General features: G+C 38.1%; 1 protein-coding gene across 2 annotated transcripts in view; it reads right to left on the reverse strand.

Annotated features, from left to right (window-relative positions):
* Nucleotides 1–3,423: 3,423 nt before the first annotated feature.
* The window catches only part of DAT (Sodium-dependent dopamine transporter), a 110,757-nt gene continuing 97,196 nt past the window's right edge, over nucleotides 3,424–16,984 (reverse strand). For both annotated transcript variants that reach the window (XM_065226638.1, XM_065226639.1), the window contains 2 exons: nucleotides 4,674–4,942; nucleotides 3,424–4,608 (listed from right to left, as the gene is read on the reverse strand). In XM_065226638.1, the coding sequence (XP_065082710.1) occupies nucleotides 4,495–4,608; nucleotides 4,674–4,942 (383 nt within the window). In that variant the 3' untranslated portion in view covers nucleotides 3,424–4,494. The remainder of the gene's footprint in view (nucleotides 4,609–4,673; nucleotides 4,943–16,984) is intronic.

The raw sequence follows: 16,984 nt of genomic DNA on the forward strand, positions 1-16,984 counted from the left end.
ATGCATTAGTGTGAGCCGATTAAACGTCAAAAAGCTCAATATGTAATGGAGACTATTTGCAAGGGACCGGTGTTAATCACAAATTATGTCACCATGGTAACTGAAAAAAACACGAGTGCTGACCGGTTGTTTAAATTGTTCATTACCGACAAACCGATATTCAGAAAACTTACCACGGACGATTAAAGCGACTCAAAAGGGACTTGAATTGAACTCAATTTTGCCAAAAGTGGTTTTGCTCGAAAATGGGTTGAATTTTTCCATATTTTTGAGGAGACGAACAGAGTAACATTTTCATCGATTTTTATCATATTCGAAAAGCTTTTCCTAGGAAAGCTCGGTTAATTTTAATCCCTTTGAAAGAAAATCAACTTTTGACTAAATTGGGTTGTTTAGGGGTATTGAGGTAAATACATATTCGTTATCTGCATTAAAAATGGAACCGAAATCCAAAATTTTATAAATTTTGGTACACTGAAACTATTTTAAATAAGTACGATTACATTAGCAAAAATCACCGTCTTAGCGCTCCTTGGTGGGACGTTGCCTGGGAGCGAGCTTTCAACTAATAGATTTAGTGCCAACGATTAAAAATTTAAATTTTGATTTTAAAAATCGAGATGAATGTCTACAGGATCGATAAAAATATCGTTGTGCTCAGAAAACGAAGCTCTATCAGATGATGTATAAAAATCGGTATTGTGTGTGGCAGGATAATTTCTCAAAATGGGATTATACCATCTGTTTTCTGTTTATGGCCGTACGACTGCGCCCATTGATTTAACACACGGCGGCTCTTTATCCTGAATTCGCTCCTCAAGCCGCTGCCATAAAATACTATCTAGGCTACACACCTGTGTATAATTCTTATAGGCAGGGTTGCAGCGCGCTTATGAGCGGCGCGCTTTGACCGTCACCAAATGAGAATTTAACATAAGCGCGACAATATATTTTTCAAAATTAAACAATCCAATTGAGTCGAATTCAACTCACTTTTAAGTCGGTTTCATCGTACGTGCGATAATGACAACGCTAATTATCGTCAATATGATAACAGCAGCACAAATTATGAATTTTGTTTAAAACACGGCGAATGAGAACTACCCAAATTTGAGTTTAGTTCACTCATAATCGCCAAAAGTGCAGGAACTCAGCGATGAGTAAATTTACCTCATGTTTTCCCAGGTTTTTCCAGGATTTTCCAGGGAAAAATTCCCGAATTTGAGAAAAGTAACGATTGGATTCACTCCGAAACTGAATAAAATTTTCGTCAATTTCCTCATTTTCCGGCAGACTTTTTAGGTTTTCCACAGGAAACCATGAGACAAATTTTACTCATCGCTGAGTTCCTGCACTTTTGGCGATTATGAGTGAACTAAACTCAAATTTGGGTCGTTCTCATTCGCCGTGTATAATATTGATGTTAAGGTTTCCCTATTGAGATGAAACGAGTGATTGTAGTTTTTGGGTTGTGTTCAATTTGGTGAATTTTCACTTAAATTTAACACTGTTGATCTTCCGAATTTCGAGAAGGTGTTTTTCAAAATTGATTTCTGGTCTGTCATAAATAAGTCTGGTACAATTGCAGGTACAATTACCCATGTGTTGAATGTAAGTGAAAATTCACCAAATGGAACACAGCCTATAGGTTATTACGCTATGCGCCTCTAATGCGAAATGGACTGTTCAATATCAACGCACGTGTGAACTTCTGGATCTGTGACGATATTGTTGGTGAAGTTATGCGATATATGTTGCTGAATGTAACTGCGCGTAACAACAACAGGACATATTCGCGCTATCATCATCATTGATGCTTCTTCACACGAAATGACAATCTGCAAATATTTATGTGTCATCGAGATCAAAGAACGTTCACCAGAAGCGCAATCAATATCTGCCATCAATTCATCTCAGGTATTTCATTATTTCCATAGAATATTTTCCTGTAAATTCGAATGCAGCCCGATGGGATTGTGAATGTAAAAGTGCATTGAGGGACAAATTCTCACAGTCGGTTTCAGTTTTAAAACTCAATTAGATTTATTACATATATAATAACATTTGAATACAGTATAACGGAAGCTGGGTGGAAACGGTTTCAAATGAAATGTGCTTGTCCTCGTAACAATGCGGAGGCTTCAAACTTAACAACTATGTAGTTATAATAGATTGGATACAGACTACCAGCATGGTTAACCGAAAGTGAAACACAGTGAGACCAAGCAAGATTAAATACCGATTCGTTGTTTACTGTTCCTGACCTATAATAACTGCGCATTCGTATTCGACGAGTTGCAATGCAATAACGACAACAACTCAACTCAATGAAACCAATCGTATCATATGGTAGCAAAGAAATCCTACGACAACTGTTGCTTCCCTCCTTCCTCGGTGGAGAGGGAGGGGACGTGTAATCACTCACTGTTTGGTTTAGTTGGATAGTGTTTTCTTGCTTTAATAGCATTACAGTTCATCATCAGCAAAAAGGGGAACACTATCAATCTGCTATGTATGTGTGTGTGAGTGTGTGTCTGTGTGACAAATTTGGTCTACCTTGATCGGAATTTATTTACTGCAGTTTAAATTGCAAAAAGGGGAACACTGTTTTGAGTATTCCGACCAATTACTGTTGTTGGTGAAGAAGATAGTTGGTCTAAGTAAATGTCTCAATTAAGGTGAAGGAACGGTGGAATGGATTTAATTTCACAGCAGCGGTGGAAAATCCTATATAAATTGTGAGAAATTTTGCTTGGGAAACGATCACAGAAATATCGCGAGTGTAATTTCACTTGTAATCTGTAATTAAAAAAAAATTTAGTGTAATTAATTGTTTGAAACCCCAGTAACTATACAATTGGTAAACACCAAGCAGAAGTCAATTACTTTAAGCATAATTATAACCATATTGAGCTGTTCAATGAAATTTACTATGGATTAGCTTTTGAAAACCTTTTCAATGGCTGACAAAAAGGATTTCATATTCAGGATCCATAGTTCCCATCCAGCTCGCCCTCATATTTTAAATTGAAACCAAAATGTCTCCTAATGGCTGTACAGAAGGCATTTTGGATTCCTCAAATCAATCGCCAAAGTTCAAATAACAAAACACGTGAAAAACAATCCAATCCCGTCCCTCCACCACGATAAAGTTGTTGGTGTTACAAGTTTGGTGATTTTTTTCCTGGCACATTCCACTGTGATTTTTTAACTAGTGTAATTAAGACTCACAACAATGATCCTAGCATATTGAAATTACTGCTGGAGAAGGTTTCATCGCGATAGTATTTTTCAATTTGGCTATTTCAACTTTCAGCAGAATCGGTTCACATAAGACTTACATATATTATTTCTTTTAGACGCTGTCTGTCAGTTCATAATCACACTGGAGTTTCACTACACGTGTTCGTTTCTTTCTTCATGTTTTAAATTTATCCACGAAAAGCAGTATACCTATTTCTTTTGTTTAGATTTATTTATCATTTGCTAGTAAGTATCCTATCGATTTCTGTTTTTTTTTTCTCTATTCAATTAAGTTAACTTTTAACTGTATACTTGCAAGAATAGCTCTCGAAAATCAACGGAAACCCATAATTTGAAGCATCCAACATTACAAGCGAACGAACTTAGCTGGGAATGTTCACCCTTAACCCAAATGGAGCTTTATGGCTGTAAAGCTTCACTCGGACCATTGAGCTTACCATTCTCGCAGCCAATTCACTTCGCTCATATGAAGGACAACCGCGAGAGGAAATGATACACGAAGCTATACAGAGAGAGAGAGAGAGAGAGCGATAGTAGAAGCCATAATAGCAGAGTAGGTGGCATTCGCCTTAACAATTTTACCGTGGACACAAACCTTACCACTTTGTCTAGTTAAGTTTCAACATTGTTCGCCACGTGTGATTCTACTGCTACATAATACCTCTATCATACCAAACCAGTAACAATGTTACGCCGCTTCTTCCAATGGAAGCAAAATTATGAATTTCAATTATAAAATCCTATTCGCTTTTGACAGGCTACATCGCGAATTTATGTACAACTGTGTAGAGACACCCTGTCAATCGCTGCCAACCATCATCTGATTGGCCTTTCAAATATGATTCAATTCGCTTGTTGTTTACCTCCACTGACTGCCAACGGATTCTGGGAAATCACTTGGATCACTATTATCTATACAGCATTTTGTCCTTGTCCGAAGATCGACCTTAAAACCTACCACAGTAAAAACCGATCTAGCGCTTCGCTAATCCCGAGTGTCACTCTGTGAGTGATTCGTTTTTACCATTTAGTTATCTGTTACTTGCTATCAAGAAATTTTCATATAATCCTAAAAATGAGCGACTTTGTAGCCCACACAAACTTGGCGGCGCCAAAATTGGTTTACATATCCTAGTAATACAAAAAAATCTCCCGTCCTGCGTGCCATGCATAAGACATGACACGCGATCAAACGAAATAGATGTCAAACTTGAGCGAGAACGATCGCACTCAAACCTCTTCGCCTTCGTCCGTGTTGGTCAACCGAACCTGAGCCGGTTCCGTCGTAACCCCGTTGACGGCCATCTGCTGATCGCGCCAGGGAGTCGTCAGGATGATCATTCGCTGCAATGAAACCAATCAATCAAACCAATGATACACAAACCGGATGAAATGAATGAAAGTCTCACCTGTCGGAAAGTTCCCGGCGTGACGATCAACTTGTAGAATGCCACCAGCGGGATCATGATCATTGAAGAGCCGGCGATGCACCACCCGAGCACGTTGGCCCACGTTGGATAGATGTAGTCCTCGTAGCTGAGCGGCACGTATCCAACCAGGCCGTAGATGATGATAAACAGCAGGAACAGAGGGGCCAAGAACTTCCAGCACACGCGCCAGTACATGCCTGGAGCGAAGCCGATCATGTCACGGATGTCCTCGCAGAAGCGTTCCGTTCCTGTGGATAAAGGAAGTGCGTTGGTGAGATTGTTGCATCCTGATCGTGAAGATGAATTGTTTGAAGCCATCGTTGGATGAACCAAGAAAACACCAATTTTGGCATCTTCGATTATGTGATCCGCTGGATCACACTCACCACATGTTTGTACGTCAAAAAATTGATCAAACATTTACAGCATATTTGGCCATAATAATGTACTTTTCAAAGTGTCCCGAATCGTAACCTAATTGTCCGGGTTATATAACTGGAGAACTTGATTCTAAAAAATATGTTACTTTAAACCAAAAAACGTTGGAAGCCAACGAGACACATGTTTGTAATAACAGTTCAAATGCTTGCATTTAAGAAACATTGAGCTAAATTAGATAATGTTGCATATGTTTAGATTAAAGACCATAGTTGCATGTTGCCAAAAATAAGATCTCATTTTGCTTGTAAATGAATCGAATGATGTAAAACTATTACAATGTGGATATGCGAAGAATGAACTTAGTCAGTGGATGTCAGAAAATGACATTTTAATGTCAGTTTGAATTTCAAGATTGTGCTTTCCGGATAGCTGTAAATTACAGGAAATTAAGAAAAGTCCATCAATATGGACATTGAAAAAAGATGAAAAATCAAAACAAGTTACGAAACTTATATGAAAGCAAAGACAACAAATCAAGAAGACTGGCAACTCTTCCATTTTCTCATATTAATGCTATGCGACAGGTACAATCGCGTCATCTGCCGCTCAACTAGTTAAACGTTGTAGACACCATTCACCTCTCCAGTTATCATTACACTTATACCAGGCTTGCACTTTTCGGGTTACCGTGGACAGCGTATCGTATGGCTACCGTAGGACTGACTTCGAGGGAATGGCAACCTTTTTCGATGAACTCCGAGATCGTGACGCGAATGCTGCCTCGTCTATTTTCTCGAAAACTCCACCCATATCTAGTAACCCTCCTTGGACCAACCACCGACTCAAGCAACTGAAGTCATCCAAACGAGCTGCCTTGAAGACATTTTGTAAACTTCGAACGGATGCATCGAAGAGGAAGTACAACTTCGTTAACAAACAGTATAAGCGGCTCAACAAACAGCTTTATCAAGCCCATCAGCGCCATCTACAAACTAAACTCAAAGCAAATCCCATGAACTTCTGCAATCATGTGAACGATCAACGGAAGGAATCGGGCTTACCTTCTACAATGTACAATACGGATCAAGAAGAATCAGATACGGATACGGGAATCGCTGACCTGTTCATGTCACAATTCAACAGTGTCTTCATTAAAGAAAATTTACCTAACGAGCACATCGTAGCCGCCGTAAGTGATGTTCCCGTACTTTCTTCTGTTGAGCCGCATCCACCTACCTCGACTAATGATGTTCGTAGAGCAAGCCTTCGTTTGAAAAATTCTTTCAGCACTGGCCCTGACGGAATCCCTTCCGCGGTTATTAATAACTGTATTGGAGTGCTGGCCGCACCTTTAGCATCCATCTTCAACCTCTCTTTGGATTCTGGGATCTTTCCCGACTGCTGGAAGGATTGTTATGTTTTCCCTGTCTTCAAAAAAGGCAATAAGGAGTCGATGTCCAACTACCGTGGTATCGCTGCTTTATGTGCAATCTCAAAACTTTTTGAACTATTGGTGCTATATTATTTAAAACACACATGCTCTAGTTACATCGCGACTGAACCGAAGAGTTCGACCGCTACAAATCTCGTTCAACACACATCATCAATCATACGCGAGATGGAAAGAGGTCATCAAATGGATGCTATCTACATCGATCTTTCTGCTGCTTTTGATAAAATCAATCATGAGATTGCAGTGGCCAAATTTGGTTTTCACGGTTCCCTTCTTGATTGGTTACGCTCATACCTCACCGGTCGACATATGTCAGTGAAGATTGAAAATCATTTTTCTCAACCGTTCACTGTTTCTTCTGGTGTACCTCAAGGCAGTCATCTGGAACCGTTCATATTTTTATTGTATCTGAATGACGTTCACTTTTCGATCCGTTGCCGGAAGCTGTCTTATGCTGACGATTTCAAACTATACTTTGTCATCAAAGATCGAAGTGATGCATTGTTTCTTCAGCAGCAACTGGACGTTTTTACTGTTTGGTGTGACAAGAACAGGATGGTATTAAATGCTTCTAAATGTGCCATTATAACGTATTCCAGGAAAAAAAAATCACCTATCTGTTATGCTTACAGCCTGCAGGAGCAAATATTAAGCCGTGAATCTACCATTAAAGACTTAGGCGTCCTACTTGATTCACAACTCACCTTCAAGGACCATGTGGCTTATGTTTCCGCTAAGGCGTCTTCTCAACTTGGTTTTATTTTTCGTTTCGCCAAAGACTTTAGGGACATTGTTCGCTAGTACACTCCACATTAGAGTACTGTTCCGTAGTATGGGCTCCTTTTACAACAACGGGGTGAATCGTATTGAGGCCATTCAGCAAAGATGTGTACGTTTCGCCCTTCGTTGGCTACCCTGGAGTGATCCTTTCAATCTCCTTAGTTATGAAAGTCGCTGTAATTTGATGTCCCTACAATTACTTAGTGTTCGCCGAGGCGTCTCTAAAGCTACCTTCATCGCTGATCTCCTTCGATCAGACATTAATTGCGGTTTACTTCTACAGCAGTTGAATGTCAATATCAGAAGCGTAAATTTACGTTCTTATTATTTTTTTCAACATCCCAGCTTCTCGCACAAACTACGGCGCTAATAAGCCGTTAACTAGCGTGCAAGATTTTCACCAAATGTTATAACTGCTTTGATTTTAATATCTCCCGTGTTAGGCTTAAGAATCTGTTTTATAATGTACTTTTCACTTCCTGACGGTTTCTGTTATCTGTATTTAAATTAAGTTAATAATGTTATCATTAATATCTTTTTATATGTTTAGGACTTAGTTCAAGCAAATGTATCTGTAGGATTCCATGTTATCTGTTGGTACTGAAATGATGAAGTTTTGCACCCACTAGTGTGGACTTTTACCTCCAAATAAATAAATAAATAAATTAAATAAATAAATAAAAAAAAAAAGGTAAATGCTTCGAATGAATTAGGTAGCAAAGATTACATCCTCAGAAGAAAGGTTTGTGTATTTGCTCATTTTTCTATGCATTGCTTCCACCTTCACTCAAGCGCAGCGCTATTATATCTGTCGCAGTTGCCAGTCTTCATGATATAATGTCTTTGATGAAAGCCAGGCTGAATTGCAGCAACAATCAATACGAAACTAACGATTTTAAATTGGCTCACTACTTGGCTAGCCTATTGGTCCCAAGCAAACGATTAACGTACCCCATTCTAGTCGATATTCTAGTACTACGCTATGTTTGTTTTGATTCGCTATGAAAGTTTGACAGATAAAATGAGGGGTTATTGGTTTTCCTATGTTTCGAGGGGTGAATCGATTAGCTTGGGACCGAAGAGAGTACCAGAGCTGAGCCAAAAAGTTGAGCACGTTATTTCGGGACCTTCTGGACTTAGAGTTAGCTCTATGATTGCAGTGTGTTCTTGAGATCATTACTTTGAATGCATGAGGCATCACTGGACCCAGAACCTTAGAACACTTAACTTGAATGGTAAGGTATGGCTTGAAACCCAAACTCAGAACGTCCCGAAAATGAACTTAATAGATCGCATTACGTTAGTAAGTCCAATAAATCACTTCTTTAATAAATTCTTTTAGTATAGTTAATTTCAATATAAACATCTGGATATTTCGGAAAGTTAGGCCTTGGAATACAAAATGCCCATAAAGTCTCAATAACTTTATGACTATCTCAACAGTACGGCAACTCAGGACTGAAAGTGCAAATCACCCAGAACGTTCTAAAAAAAAAATTTCTGATCCAAACTGTCCTAGTGAGATCCATTGGCGTAACTAATGGAGCTTCAAATGGAGCCGAGCCCCCCAGGACTTTTGGGTGTTTTTTGTACATCAGTATTTTGTCAAGCAGGTTCGAGGCTAGTTTTAATTTTCATTGATGTTTCTGCATGTCTACTTTTCTTAATGTTCTAGACTAGAAGAAACAATGTTTAGAACTTATGTTAAAGGGTGATACGGTCAAAATTTGGTCAATATCAACTTGACGTATTTCTTTCAATTTTGCATTTAAAAAACCTGAACACCCCTCATTTTGAAGGTGTGTGTGTGTGTGTAGAATGTTGCTCCTATTTTGATTTTGGAATTCACTCTTCAGTTGTCAAAATGCCGTCCAAGCAAGAAGAGCAGCGTATCAAAATTTTGCTCGCGCATCGCGAAAATCCGAGCTACTCGCACGCAAAGTTGGCAAAATCGCTAAAAGTTGCCAAATCAACCGTTACAAATGTAATTAAAGTGTTTGGGGAACGTTTGTCGACTGCCAGGAAGTCTGGATCGGGGGGAAATCGAAAACCGAAAGCCGCTGAGACGACAAAGAGAGTTGCCGGTAGTTTCAAGCGAAACCCTAACCTCTCTCTCCGAGATGCCGCAAATAAGCTGGGTGTATCGTCTACAACAGTGCATCGAGCCAAAAAACGAGCCGGACTATCGACTTACAAGAAGGTAGTGACTCCAAATCGCGATGATAAACAAAATACGACGGCCAAAGCGCGATCCCGGAGGCTGTACACGACGATGCTGACGAAGTTTGACTGCGTGGTAATGGACGACGAAACCTACGTCAAAGCCGACTACAAGCAGCTTCCGGGACAGGAGTTTTATACGGCAAAAGGAAGGGGAAAGATAGCAGATGTTTTCAAGCACATGAAACTGTCAAAGTTCGCAAAGAAATATCTGGTTTGGCAAGCCATCTGTACCTGTGGCTTGAAAAGCAGCATTTTCATAGCTTCCGGGACTGTCAATCAAGAAATTTACGTGAAAGAGTGTTTGAATAAACGTCTGCTGCCTTTCCTGAAGAAACACGGTTGTTCCGTACTGTTTTGGCCGGATTTGGCATCTTGCCATTACGGTAAAAAGGCCATGGAGTGGTACGCCGCCAACAACGTGCAGGTGGTTCCCAAGGACAAGAACCCTCCCAACACGCCAGAGCTCCGCCCAATTGAGAAATACTGGGCTATTGTCAAGTGGAACCTAAAGAAGACCAAAAAACTGCTAAGGGCGAGCAGCAGTTCAAGGCAAACTGGCTTTCTGCGGCGAAGAAGGTGGACAAGGTGGCTGTACAAAATCTGATGGCAGGGGTCAAGCGTAAGGCCCGGCAATTCGGATTTGGAAAAGCGGAAGCCTAACTGAATATTTTTCCTGAATTTTATACTAATTGAACTTGAAAAAGAAATTTAATTTGATTTTTTAAATAAACGATATCACCGATTTACACGCGTTTTCCTTGACCAAATTTTGACCGTATCACCCTTTATATCAACATTTAATCGATAAAATAATAAGACGTCTTCAGCCTCTACAAATTGGCGCAGAGTTCAGGGATTTTTCTTTGACCTAAGATCCCTGAGGTCAAAGAAAAATCCCTGAACTCTTCGCATATAACTTCAAAGACTTCTAAGAAGTTCAGGGAAAATTGCAAAAATTAACAAAACTTAGTAGAAATTCTGGGAACTTCATAGAGCTTCAGGAAAGTTCGTAAAAACTCGGAGTGGATTGGAAAAGTTCAGAAAACTGCGTAGGAATTGGAACTCTATGTAAGTTTTGGGGTCTTCGTGAAAGTTAAACATTATTCAATTTCAGTGAACCTTATTATTGTTCTGGATCTTCTCATAATTTTAGGACACCGGAATAGTTCAGAGAATTGCGTAAAAGTTCAAAAAATATCATCCGGAAAACTTCGCGGAAAATCAACGAGAAACGTAGAAGTGCAGCAAACTTTGTAGAAGTTTTGGGAATTTCGTAGTATTTTGAGAAGCTACATAAAACTTCATATAAGTGCAGGGAATTTTGTAGAAGATCTAAAAATAGTTCAGTAAATTTCAAAGAACTTCAGAGATCTTTGCCTCAGCTTAGGGAACTTCGTTGGAGTTTGTCAGAGTTCTTTCTTCAAAAAATCTCATTGAACGTCTTGGAGTTAAATTTCAAGGAGCTTTTCAGATGTTCAAGAATATTTGTAGAAGGTAGAAATTTCAAGGAACTTTTCAGATGTTCAAGAATATTTGTAGATGATGGGGATCTTCGTAGAATTAAGAGAGTTGAAAAAAATTGCAATTTGTAATGAATTCATAGAACTTCCTAGAAGTTGAGGTAACTTTGTAAAACTTAAGGGAGTTTTGAAAAGGGATGGGCTATAAACTCAGAGTGGTGCAAAACATACTTGAGCTGCTATCAAATGCCCTAGCGTGTCTCTTATCTTTGGTAGGAGAAAGAGACAAAGGAGAGAGAGATTTCATACCTGGGTGAGAGCAGTTGGACTGCACGGGTTTACTCGCGCATATCACAATCGAGTATTGCACTTTGTGTTAAGACACTCATTTAAAATATGTTGCAGTGGCTGCATGGTGTTCGATAAATAGTGTGGCAAAACACCAAATAATGTTTTTCTACTAATGTGGTATTTTTATAAGGTCGATGTGTAATGCTCATATAATTCTTGTTATGTGGCTAGTTTAGGTTCCTGCGGTAAATAAAATAGCAGAGAACTTCAATCCATCTACCGAAAGCCATTCGAAAATTGTGACGGTTTTAAAGCTGTCAAACTCTAGTTTTGCATACAGAACTAGTAATCCTATATATAGAGATTCGCGGAAGCGACCATTTTGAGTCAATTGAGCAGTGAGAACTGCCAAACTGTGAGCCAAACGAGCATTCTGATTAGAATATGTAGAGGATTTCTTATTGAGTTGAAAAGTATTGTAATCGGGGGCAAATAAATTCAAACTAAAAGCAACTATGCACTGCAAAAAAAGTTGTTGAATATTACATCGAAACTGCTGCAACCAGGTCAATCCATCGGTTGTGTAATATCACATTGTACGATGTACATCGATTTTGCGAACAGAATTACATCCATTGATGTAATATTGTATCTGCTTTTTGCTATTACATCATTATTTCATACATCAGCTTGAATTACGTTGATCGATATTACATTTTTTTTTGCTGTGTGTATTATAGCAGTAAAAGCAGAGTTTTATGCATGAATAACAATTATATAATATATTATGTGAATAGATATATGTTATAGATTTTTTAGTTCGGATAATATTGCTGATTGTATCTGCAACAGGACAGTCCCAAAAATTCAAAAAGTGTGATAAAATGCACGATTCCGTCCTTGTCTCTGGAGCACTTATTGCTTCCTTATTATAAGGAATAAGTGCACTGAAGAGACCAAGATGATTCGAAGAAAATTCGCACTTTTATTTCCCTTTTTAATAAGTGAAAACGAGTTTATTTGTCCAGTTTGGTGTGAAGTGCGCAATTAACCTGTACGCAATATTTCTGTTTTTTAGCAATATATCTTAATTAATTTAGAAAAATACAATTGGTACTTTAGAAAGCATTAAATTTCAACAAGATACCACCAAATAATTATCATTGTAACATACACTACACGAACGCATAGAATCCACTTTAGGGAAATATCCAACGGCAGTCCGACATTTTTTTGCGAAGTTAGCGTTTTCTGGAAATTGGTAGAAACTCACATTTTTACACTTCGTTGCAGTTCCACGACCTCGGTTAGGGCAAAGCATGGAAAAAATAGTTCACCAGTTCACTGAGAATTCAAACAAACTCATACCGTAGACAACGATAAAGTCACGCACAAAGCTGGAACATTTTGCTCCGTGGCAAGTGTTGGCAGCTTTTGTAAACAAAACATATCACGTTGCCAAATCGTCTGATAATATTTCCGCAAATCTCTGTATATACGATTACAATACAGAACAGCATCAGCAATTAAGTCCTTGCCAACGATTAATTTAAAGATTGTGGTTGTGCAAACGTCTAGTCTATGAATTACCATACAAAGTACCATCAAATTTCTGATCAAAGCACAAAACTGACATCTGCCGCCGTGTTCGCGAAAAATGTATATCCTAGCCACGAACACGCATACAAACTGTATGAGTTGGTTCGGGTCTAATCTATTCCGGCAAATTATTTTTATCTAGATAACATATTTCTATGTAAAACGGCAAAAAAGGGCTATCTTCCATTTAATTCCACCTAATTAATTTTGGTATTCATAACAGAAACGTATTTCGACTACAATGTACAGTCTTCATCAGTGTCATTCCCACTAAAGAACTTATCAAAATCTAACCCCCTTAAGTACTCTCCATCCTCTAGGTGAAAATAGTCAAAATCACAAATGAAAGTTTTATTTAAGCATTCCGCTAACAACCCAATTTCATTACTTCAATATTTCTATGGTTTTGACAGATGAGATCGCTGCACATATGAATCTGCCGTTATTAATTCTCGATCAAGAGTTAAGTTTAAAGTTCATGTCAGTTTGTCGGTAACTACCCTGCTAGCTCAAGAGATACATCTATCCTCACACAGATGTCGCTACAGTAGTACATGTAGTCAAATCACAAGTGTCTCTTTCTGTTGTGTACACGCTACTTCAAAACTACCCAAATTTGATATGACTACTTAAATATCTCAATAGGTATTAGATGTTCTGTGAACCTCTCTGATCCTATCTTGAACCTTTCTAAAATTTTCTGAACTTTCATTAAATGAACCATAATATACTTCAATCTGATTCTCTTAATTTTTGAAAGGTTTCCTGAACTTCTTTTATGTTTTAAAGCATTTTTGAGGTTCCTTGATTTTTTATAAGTTTTCTGGACGTCTGTATCACTGTATTACTGATTTTTTTCAGATCTTAATAGAGGTTTCCAAAGCAAATTCAAGATTTCCTAAAGTTTGTGGAAATTCCCTAAACTGCTTTGAACCCCCTCAACTACTTGAACTATGGTTACTTTGAACGTCTTTGAATAACCTTTCTACGGTTCCTAAGCTGCTCTGAAGTCCTTTCAAACTTGTCTGATATGTTTCCTGTATATTTTAGATATTTCCTTCATTTCAGTGAGTATGCGTTCAAATTTCTCTGAATTTCTCTTTAGTCCATTGATCTTATGTCAATTCAAGAAGTTTCTCCATTATTTGCCAAACTTCTGTAGAGTTCAATAAACTCCTCTGAAATTCATAAAAAAAAACTTAAAGGTGATGTCTGAGTGTTTTTAAGACTTCTGCTTCTCTAAACTTCACTGAGTTTCTTTGAAGTCCACTGACCTTCTTTCAAATTCAGTGAATTCATCTAGCACTTTCTAGACATCCCTGGAGTGCTCAAAACTTCTATGAAGCTCTCTGAGCTGTTGTGAAATTCTCTGAACTTCTCAGAGAAATTCCTGAATAGTCAGGAATAATGAAAAGAAGAAGCAGCGAAACTTAAAAAAAAACTTCTGATACATTTGGAGAATTACTGATAGGTTCAGTGAACTTCGGAGAGGCTCAGAGATCTTCGAAGAGTATTCAGGGAACTGATAAGGTCGTGAAAGTTATGAGAGGTCTTGGAGATTTCAGAGTTATGATGGGCTACAAATACTCAAATTGGAAATACAAATTCAAGTGAAATCTACGAAGTCTCACTCGTGACACCCGGTAGTCGTAGCAGCAAATATCTGCTGGAAAAAAGGCACCCTTCCCTAGTAGCACGCTTGTCACATATCGGTTGTAAAAACTTCTTAAGGATTTATTTCAGTCATAAACAAGTTGCTGCAACTTTTCTTAACGGAAGTTTGCTGCTCAGGTTTTTTGATGCTGATGGATATTAATGTCTGTATAAATCTACAACTTTTTACCAATGTCTGTATAATGTATGCACTCTGTATGAAGCCTGTATGCATCATCAAATGTCTGTATAAATGCAGACATGTCTGTATATCTGGCATCCCTGCTTCCAGCTGCGATGGTGTGGCCTTCAATGTAGCCATCTAGCTGAGCATGTACGTTCCTGACTCACCGTGGACTAGGGCAGTTTTGGTCAGGGAACATGCTTACTCCAAAAGGCGAGTGGGTATGCCGGATACATGTGCATTTATCGTGTTTGTCGCTCATCTTCGTGTTATATTCGTAGTATTCATCTCATCAATATCCGTTTCATCAATGGAAAACCGTTGGTTTTGAGGGGGAGTATGTACGTCTAGTACATGCGCAACTACCCTACTAAATCAAGAGATTCATCTATTCTCAAAAAGATGTCGCTACAATAGTATTCACAAGTGTCTCTTTCTGTTGTGTACTGTTTTGTATTGTATTTGACAAATAAAATTATAGTTCGTATGCCTCGCAAGTAACAATTCAAGCTGAACAGTAAGCACAGAAGCTGATTATTGGTTGATTTAAGGTGTACAAAGCTGATTAACAGCTGGCTGAATATATAGTTTATTAGTAGTGCATGAAGCTAATTGTATCGCCATAATTCAACCTCGATTAGTTAGCTAATCTAAAGATTGAACAAGCCTTATTTTAGCTTAACACTACTCCACAAATCAGGAATGCACTACAAATATGTTGATAGCCTTATTTGTTAAATGTAGTCAGTGTCACTCGTTGAATTTCTGGCATTTTAGTTCATCTAAATTCACTGCCTACCTTTCTAATCCCAAGCAGCGGCAGCAGTAGAGATAAGGTAGAGGAGCTTTTTAGGGGTAGAAGTGGGCTGCGACGACGCCGGAAGTATTAACATTTGTATTTCTGTGTTTTGACTGCTATAATGCATTGAATTTTCAGACAGAATTCCAAAAATATAACTCAATAATGGCACTAAAATAGCTTCCACATGACCATCGAAATAAATTGCGCACTTGTGTCCACATTGTGTTAACTACACTTGAAAATGAGAGGAATGTTTTACTGTCACCAGTTGTTGTTTACAATTCTGCATTGCTGTATAATACTCTTCCGGTTGCTGTTATGCAACTTAATTTTGCCACACATATGCTTAAGTGGTCCAGTAGGTATGATTGATTCCTGTGAATCAGCGACTGCCGGTTCGAATCCCGAAATGCGAAAGTTATTTTTAGACTTATAATAACAATATAAATATGTAAGTCCAATAAGTCAGCATCTTGTTGCAGTCCCATAAAAATATATGAGATATGAAGCGGTCTTACATTATTATTTTTACTTAATAAAACTTAATGAACAAGGGTTAGAAAAGACTGTTATTTAATGGCTTAAAGAGCTTATAACTGATATAACTGTTAAGCTTTTGGCTGAATAAAATCACCAGATTTAGATGTTTAAATGCTGGACAAAGGTTAACGTGGTATATGTACAACAATTATTCAAACTAAGTCTGAATTAAAATCGATTTAACAACACTTGTTAAGCATCAAATTGTTACCTGGGCTCCGCCATGGTAGGGCGGCCAATCCAACGGTCGTGTTTTACTTTATACATTTCTCCGTAAGCATAACGTAAATAGGCTCCAGCCTGTGTGCGATCAGGTTGTTTGACACAATTTCACCTATAATGACTGAGCTATCTGAGGCTCCGCTGTTTATTTCACCTGCTCACGTATCCGAAGTGGCGGATTAACACTTCGAACACGATGTCTCGGGTAAAATTTGTAACGGCAAACTAGCAATTATTGAAAATTCATAGCTCGCCATTAATTGACAAATTGTAAATCTATTGACGCCATTTGAAAGCAAAGGCTTATTCGGTATCAACAGATTTAAAATCTATAGATAAATTGCTGAGCAATGCTTTTCAAACAATGTCAATTAGCCGTTATACATTTTACCGGAGGCATCTTGTTTGGAGTGTTGATCAACTTTCATGTAACTCGTTTTTTCGTCACAAAAAGTAAATATGGGTGCAAACAATACTAAATCGATTGGTTTTTAAATATTATAATGAGGAACAATTGAATTATTTGGTTTTATCATAATTCTCCATACAACATGGCTGGTAGTGTTGATGCGATATAAAAGTAGTGACTTTAGTGACTAAAATTAAAGAAATAGTGACCACATAGTGAATTTTAAATAATAAATAAGTAACCAATAGTGATGGTGACTCAGAAACTCAAATAAGGTTTACTATTGGGAACAC

This window comes from Ochlerotatus camptorhynchus, unplaced genomic scaffold (genome assembly GCF_037179485.1).
Source record: "Ochlerotatus camptorhynchus isolate MF236.1 unplaced genomic scaffold, CSIRO-AGI_Acam_v1.1 ptg000257l, whole genome shotgun sequence".
Classification (NCBI taxonomy): domain Eukaryota; kingdom Metazoa; phylum Arthropoda; class Insecta; order Diptera; family Culicidae; genus Ochlerotatus; species Ochlerotatus camptorhynchus.